The sequence below is a fragment of the Acanthopagrus latus genome, chromosome 8 (assembly GCF_904848185.1).
Source record: "Acanthopagrus latus isolate v.2019 chromosome 8, fAcaLat1.1, whole genome shotgun sequence".
In the NCBI taxonomy this organism is placed as follows: Eukaryota; Metazoa; Chordata; class Actinopteri; order Spariformes; family Sparidae; genus Acanthopagrus; species Acanthopagrus latus.
Genome location: NC_051046.1, coordinates 11,538,666 through 11,545,518, shown reverse-complemented (window position 1 = coordinate 11,545,518; position 6,853 = coordinate 11,538,666). Strand labels below are relative to the sequence as shown.

At 38.7% G+C, this 6,853-nt stretch overlaps 2 protein-coding genes across 5 annotated transcripts; one reads left to right on the top strand and one right to left on the bottom strand.

The window, feature by feature from the left end:
• The first annotated feature begins 67 nt into the window (after positions 1-67).
• tmem258 (transmembrane protein 258) lies at positions 68-2,179 on the top strand. Its single transcript, XM_037105915.1, has 4 exons — positions 68-208; positions 565-674; positions 1,799-1,927; positions 2,027-2,179. The coding sequence occupies exons 1-3, from the start codon at positions 206-208 to the stop codon at positions 1,923-1,925; spliced, it is 240 nt and encodes a 79-aa protein (XP_036961810.1). The 5' UTR covers positions 68-205; the 3' UTR covers positions 1,926-1,927; positions 2,027-2,179.
• A 314-nt stretch (positions 2,180-2,493) lies between these two features.
• Positions 2,494-6,055, bottom strand: tmem138 (transmembrane protein 138). Of its 4 annotated transcripts, none has more exons than XM_037105911.1 (5): positions 5,906-6,055; positions 4,767-5,316; positions 3,560-3,731; positions 3,298-3,373; positions 2,494-3,213 (listed from the first exon to the last, which is right to left on the bottom strand). In XM_037105911.1, the coding sequence occupies exons 2-5, from the start codon at positions 4,892-4,894 to the stop codon at positions 3,101-3,103; spliced, it is 489 nt and encodes a 162-aa protein (XP_036961806.1). In that variant the 5' UTR covers positions 4,895-5,316; positions 5,906-6,055; the 3' UTR covers positions 2,494-3,100. The 4 variants fall into 4 exon arrangements, with proteins under 4 accessions (XP_036961806.1, XP_036961803.1, XP_036961805.1 ...); XM_037105908.1 differs by having other exon boundaries at positions 5,833-6,052; XM_037105910.1 differs by lacking the exon at positions 5,906-6,055 and adding an exon at positions 5,601-5,824.
• Positions 6,056-6,853: the final 798 nt, after the last annotated feature.

The following is a 6,853-nucleotide window of genomic DNA, read 5'->3' as shown; positions in this document are numbered from 1 at the left end:
TGAGTAAGAAAAGTGCCAAATCCAGTGGAAAGAGACGAGATTTGTGCGTAGTCTGTGGGTAGTCAAATCCTGAGAGGCCTTACTGAGGGAATAAAATGTCCGGTCGCAACGTCAACTCTACGTCACGAGGAAACCAGGAAGAGATAGTCAGTACGTGGCCTTTTCATCTTGGACCATAGAAGCAGGAGTCCCGCTTCATCATAAAATGGTAGAATTGCTTACATTTATGTCGTTTGTATAACCCCTGCTCTAGTATACAATTATATGCTGTTTATCTGTACATCTTATTCGTAATTTCATCAGAAAACAAAGCGCTTCCTGTGGGAAATTATGCTTTTGTGTTGTAGCTAGCTAGATATGCAGACTAGCAGTGTACGTAAACGTTAGCTTCATGTGTCAACTACTCGGTTTTCGCTGTTCTCTTGAAGAAAAATACGATTACTAAGAACAAGATTCTTGCTAGTTTTCAACACCAATCAAAATAGGCGGCTGACGTTGGTGTAGGGTTATGTTTAGCTTGTTTAACCTGCTTGTATCCGCTCTGTCTCTGTGCTGCGGCTGCAGGAACTCGAGGCTATGACCAGATACACCAGCCCGGTGAACCCGGCTGTGTTCCCCCACCTCACTGTCGTCCTGCTGGCCATCGGCATGTTCTTCACTGCCTGGTTCTTCGTGTATCCTTTCACTGCTTTTTCTGCATTACTTTGTGTATGTGGGAACATGAAAGAAGGGGTCACACCAGAGGCCATTTGGCTATTGCAGAGCATCAACCTGCAGTCAGTAAAGGACATGTACACAACAAAATGAAAATGCAGCCATTATCTTCTGACTCTAACGGCAATGGGAAGTCAGGTGAAATGTTGGTTTCTACAGAACATTTCTGGAATTTTACAACAAAACAGCATTGCTTTCTCTTAAACAACTGAAGAAGATGGAGACTTGTTATAAAATGTAAAAAATGACCCCCCAAAACTTGAAACAACTCCACACAGTTTGTGCGGTTTAATCCATGTCACTGGAAGATCCAAGATCCCAAACTGATTTGAAAAGTCCTTCTTCATACTGTGTTATAAGCCCAAAAGCTCAGCTGCTAAGTCAAAAGCATTAGCTTGCATCCAGTCTAAAGTGGACCCAAGAGCTAGTGGCAAGGGTCTAATTGTCTTTTTTAATCAGTTTAGACATTAGGGTTTGGTTTTGTTTTTTTTTTCAGATGTATTTTACATTTTAAAAGAAGTCACCATCTACATCTATTGATTAGGAGAATCCTGCAACTCTGTTTTGCTGTGAAGCTCAAGACATTTTTTCCTGGACTATGAAACTTGACCCAACTTCCTGTCCGCATGGGCGTGAGTAGATAGTGACTATATTTTCATTTTTGGGTGAACTCATCCTTTAACGTAAATATTTTGTTATGGATCATATTATTGCCTTTGCATGTTGTAAGCACACTTCAAATGAAGTTAACTTTACATTACTTCTTGCCAAACCTGTGCCAGAAGTAATAATGGCGCAGGTTTTTACTTTTCTGCCAGTGACACAAGTTCTCAGAGCACAGCTAACCAGTCTTACTACTGGTTTTAGTTATTTGTCTCCTTAAACATGTCAAGAACTCACTCAAGTACATTGTATTGTATTGTATATTCCATTGGAATAGAGATTGACACTTAACTTTTGCATAACAATACACAACATATGCTTTTGGGTATTAAACCATTTAGTGCCATAACAATGATTTTATGTAAATATCATGACAGAATACAACAGTTTTTTTTAAATATGACCCTTAACTTTTCATCAGCTATGAGGTGACATCAACAAAATACACGAGGGACGTCTACAAAGAGCTGCTGATCTCCCTCGTGGCTTCACTGTTCATGGGCTTTGGCGTGCTATTCTTACTACTCTGGGTTGGGATTTATGTATGAAGGTAAACTCAAAACTTGTTCAAGTCTGCTTGTTGCTATTTTTCAGTCAAGTAGATTTGTAGTTGTCAACTTTGCTCTGTCCTGTCCCTCTTTTCCTGCAGTTTCGGGTGACTGACTTAAAAGAATGAAACATTCCAGTGGAAACAAGGACATCACAACACAACACAAACTGGACTTAATTGGACTGCACTGACAATATTCTGGGATTATATGGACTGATTTTCTTTTCACAAGTAAAGGGGATTTGTACAACCTTTGGTGTGTTTCTTTAAGCCTTTTACCTGCAATGACTGCAATTATCCATGAATCTCATAGATCTTATACAGTTAAATAAAATGTTAATACATTTTAATTTAGCCCAGACGGGAAGTTCACTGCAGCATGACCTTTTGGGAACTTGAGATAAGACGGTTATTTAAACCCACTGAAGACTATTTGTGTTGCGTTTCAGTAGTGGCGCCTAAAACCTCAATCCCCGATTAATCTTTGCGTTAAAAATAGAGCAGTCTGTTTCACCTTGTCTCCAGGATAATGCCGACTAGCCTAGTGATGAAGGATTACACTGGGATTAGAGAGGGATTATTTAATAAAAACAGTGGGAACACAATTCAAAGATCCCCACCTCAAGACAACTGCATTCACAGGAAAATTGGCTTATTGGAATTACATTAACCATGTAAAAAGCACATACTAACCTTACATAAGGCAAAATAAACCCACAGGTTTCTTCCTTTGTGAAACAGGGCTTCTCCAACTAAGATACTACTACATGATGATCTACAAATGTTACATCAAAATAAATCTGCATCTGTAACAGTTCTTCTCGAAACTTTAGACATGCTTTCATTCTGTCTGCAACCCAAATTGATTTACAAAGGCCACATAGATTAACAGACCCAATCCTGATTAATGCAATACTATATGTGCCATGGCTGGCTTACCTGCCACTGTAAACCATTTAAGTGGCTGCCCACTTGGCTATGAGGAGCCAGTAAACACAAACTGTGGTTGAGACTTCACTACATCCTCTTTACCTGTTAGTGTTGAACACCAGCCCATTGAATAGTCTTTAGTAGTTGAACATTTTCCAAGTGTCCTTTTTAGCTGATGATAATGCCAGTGTTATCATGTCAAAAGGGCACTTCAGGAGGTCTCTCTCTCCCCTGTCCCCTCCTTCACTGACGAGCTCTGGCAAAGGCATCACGCAGCCATAACGAGTCCTCGTACAGCCTCGGATCTCCCATATACTCCGCTGTGCGCTTGTATAAGTAGTAATACAACACTGCAGCTGATAACAGGAAGAAGAACAGTTACTCAACGGAATGTAGATTAGTTCTGATGGAAATGACTTTTGAATTAAGCCACCAGTTACCTGTTCTCTGGAAAACAAAGAGAGTTTGAAGACCATCTGTCCAAACAAAACGGTTCGAATCAAGCCACCTGAGGTTCTAGAAACAGGAAAAATGTATCAAGTGAATGAATGAAAAATGTGCACAGTTACCCTTAAGTAGGGAAGCAGAAAGTTTATTCATGGGTTACTCTAATTTCAGCAGTATTTCATTTAGATTCACGTCCATTTTTGTTCAGTGCACACAGCTGACATGCAGTGTATGTGATAGTGTGATGACACATACCATCACCCAGCAGTGGAAGCAGATGCTGAGGGTCAGGTAAAGAGCTGAGAACACCAGCAGAGCCCTGAACCTCTCCAGTAACAAGGACACCAGGCCGACCTGGAACACGTAGGTATTGAACATCATCAGCAGAATGATGATCACGCTGAACAAGATGGCGATGTCCTGGATGCTGTTGACAAATTTTATATTGGTTTATTTGTAATATTGGTTTCTGATGCAGTGCGTGTTCAGCAATAATGTGTCAACAAAATACCTGTGACCAAGTCAGAGAGAAAAACACTGTACCAGATGGTACATTATTAACTTTGTTGAACAAACTGAGTAAAGAAAAGAATATGGATCCTGTTTGGGTACTGAGTACTTAAAATTAAAAAGCTCTAGATTAATTCACTAACCAGAGCATCTTGAAATGGCTAAAACAGTTAATATCAAAAGAATATGACTTGTTCTCTCTGGTAAAAGTGTTTGCCAGTTCTGTTTTATACAGTTGCCAATGGACTGGATACTGAATAAAGACTAACCAAGACACAAAATTATGTTGTGAAGAATTTTAACTCATCTGTTTTAATGAATACTGTATATATTGGATAAAGTAATGACCAAAAGAAATTTAGGTTTTGACAATTACCACTTACTAAAATTGTAGAATAGCAAAGTTTTTTCTGTTTTCATTTTCATGGACGATAAAAGTAAAAACAAACATGGATGTTCTAGTGGTAACCTCTATAAAACTAATTGCAACAAGTATAGAGTCTATAATTGAAGTGAAACTGTTCATGACTATCTAAATACAGTAAGTCTTTGCCAACTGTTCCAAGTGTCTGGCTGGCTGCTATTTAATTCAATTAAGGGATTGTTTATTTTATCACTGATTACTGTTACTTTCTGTCCATGTCTGGCATTTGAGAGCCTGAACTAATCTTTTCATCAAGGATTCATCTTTGCTGGTCATTCCATTTACATGATATTGAGAATGAAAGCAAAAATATTCCGATTTATTTAAAAGTTATCCTATATAATAAATGGCACTGGCGTGAAGTGAAGAAAGCAAGTCTTGCAGATGTGTTTGGCATATTTACTTGATGATGACTACTACAAACTTGTTAAGAATAAACTCAATCAGCACGAATCAATTTATTTTCAGCTGACTGACTAATGACTGATAGATCAACTAACCATTACAGTACATAGTTCAGTGACTTACATGAAAAGCACTAGTTGGATGACAGGCGCTCCTCTCAGGAGTTCACTGAAGGAGTTGACAAAGAGGTCATAGGCCAACAGTGCCAGCTGGATCAGCAGCACCAGTGAGTAGTTGCCGGTCTGGAGCATCTTCAGGGTTGGATCCAGCAAACCACCAAGCTTCAAAGTCTATTCACAACGTCGCTTCAGGCTGTTTTTCTTGAAAATGCAGGTACTTGATGGTGAGAGAAGTCTATCTGAACTGGATTCACACTCTACATATTTACCAGATAAATACTGCAGAGGTTTAGAGGCAGAAAGGCAGTACTGACTTCACAACTTGTCCATTCACAAAATCGGGTGACTTTCCCCCTAAATATTCTATTTCATTATGTTGTCTTTACTCAGGGTTGTCCTTCTGCTCACAAGGATGCGGTTTGTTGTCCTCAGGGGTGAAGGGTCTTGGTGATGATTACAGGAAATCCAAGATATCAGATCAGATGTTTGGTATCTTCTCATTTGCTGCATGTTTACATGTCTGGTGTGGAGAGTCTCCTCGTCTGCTGCATTTCCTGCGAGAAGAGACAAAACAGAACATCTGTAAAACAACAGACACGATATGCTATCGTTAAAATTGAAAAATTAAGATATCTTTTGACCTTCGAAGCATTCTCACTGCAGTAAATCATATATGTGCCTTCTTGCCATCTCCAGTGCCAATGAGGGCTGGATGTAGCTTGTCGTCTATCGGCTAAATTAGCAGTAAACCTATCCGTGTAACATCAACGTGCCCAGGCTGTTTACGCAAACAAGCATGGAGAGGTAAAGTCTGGGATTACAGATTAATTTCACCTACGCTGACACCACAATCTCTTGTTTTGTCGCTTGCCGTGGGAGCACACTCCCTTTCTTTCTACGCGTCTAATCCAGGACGGTTGCCCCTACGTTATGTAGTGATGCACGAAGATAATCTGGGAGACGGATAACAGAATGGAAGCTGACGGTTTTCATCTTGTTTCCACAACAAATCACACGGTTGGCTCTGGCACAGCTTAGATTTTAACTTCCCAGGAACTCCCTCTACTCACGTTTGCTGCGATAACCATCACAATAACGTTGACGAACTCCTCGCAAACGCCGTATTAATCAGCAAACACTCACCAAGAAAACGCAAAGAATAAAATAAAATCACTCGGAGCGAAGAACAACCTCTAAATTACTTATATTCCTACTTTTAGCAAACAATGCTGCTCACTTGGAGCTTCCACTGCTGCTTTTCCGCGGTAACGGATGTATTTCCGTAAATTCCATGGTAACGCTACATTTTACCGTAATAACACACATATAGGTTCTCGGAAAATCCTACAACATAATATTATACGATCATACAATTTTTATATAGCACCCTTACAGACAGGAAATGTAAAAAAATAAATAAATAAATAAATAAAAAACGTGGAGAAGAAGAAAGAAAAAAGAAAGAAAAAAGGTAATATGAGTCATTACAACTACAACGAGTAAAAGTGATAAAACAGGCAAAATCACGAGAAAAGGGAAGGAGAAGTTAAGAGTCATGCTGAAAAATGAATGAATGAAAACAATAGAGGACGATAAGAAGACGACATCGCATCAAGAAGTAAAATAAAAACAGTAAAGGACGGTAAGAAAAAGAAAAAGGACATACGGAGGAAGTGAAAATAAATAGACTAAGAGCAGTACAAGGAATGAAAGGTAGAGAGATGACATTCAGCTAAAGACGGGTGAAATCTCATAACAGCAAATTTGTATAAGTGGGTTTAAGAATATATTTAAAAGAATTACAGAGAATATGGTATATTTTGCGTTGTAACTGTTGCAATGACTCAGTTATTCCTTAAATGTTAAGAAAGTAGCTGTTGCATGGAAGACACAAGGAGCCGAAAGTACATGTTTATACCTTATCTTAGGGTGTTATATCTTATAGGGTTAGGGTCCCTAACCCTATAAAATACAATACATGAGATAAATGATAAATACAATTATATTTTTCAGGATGTATTTGGTTATAAATTATATATATTTGTATGTTTGTATTTTTGTGTGTAAATATATATTACTTATCCATTTATG

Bases quoted from the DNA above. Each gene is read 5' to 3' on its own strand.
- tmem258 (XM_037105915.1), top strand. The intron at 675-1,798 runs GTATCCTTTCAC...ACTTTTCATCAG, and splicing joins TTCACTGCCTGGTTCTTCGT to CTATGAGGTGACATCAACAA.
- tmem138 (XM_037105911.1), bottom strand. From the start codon at position 4,894: ATGCTCCAGACCGGCAACTACTCACTGGTGCTGCTGATCCAGCTGGCA. The intron at 3,374-3,559 runs GTATGTGTCATC...TCCTGTTTCTAG, and splicing joins GCTTCCACTGCTGGGTGATG to AACCTCAGGTGGCTTGATTC. The intron at 3,214-3,297 runs GTAACTGGTGGC...TCCTGTTATCAG, and splicing joins CTTTGTTTTCCAGAGAACAG to CTGCAGTGTTGTATTACTAC.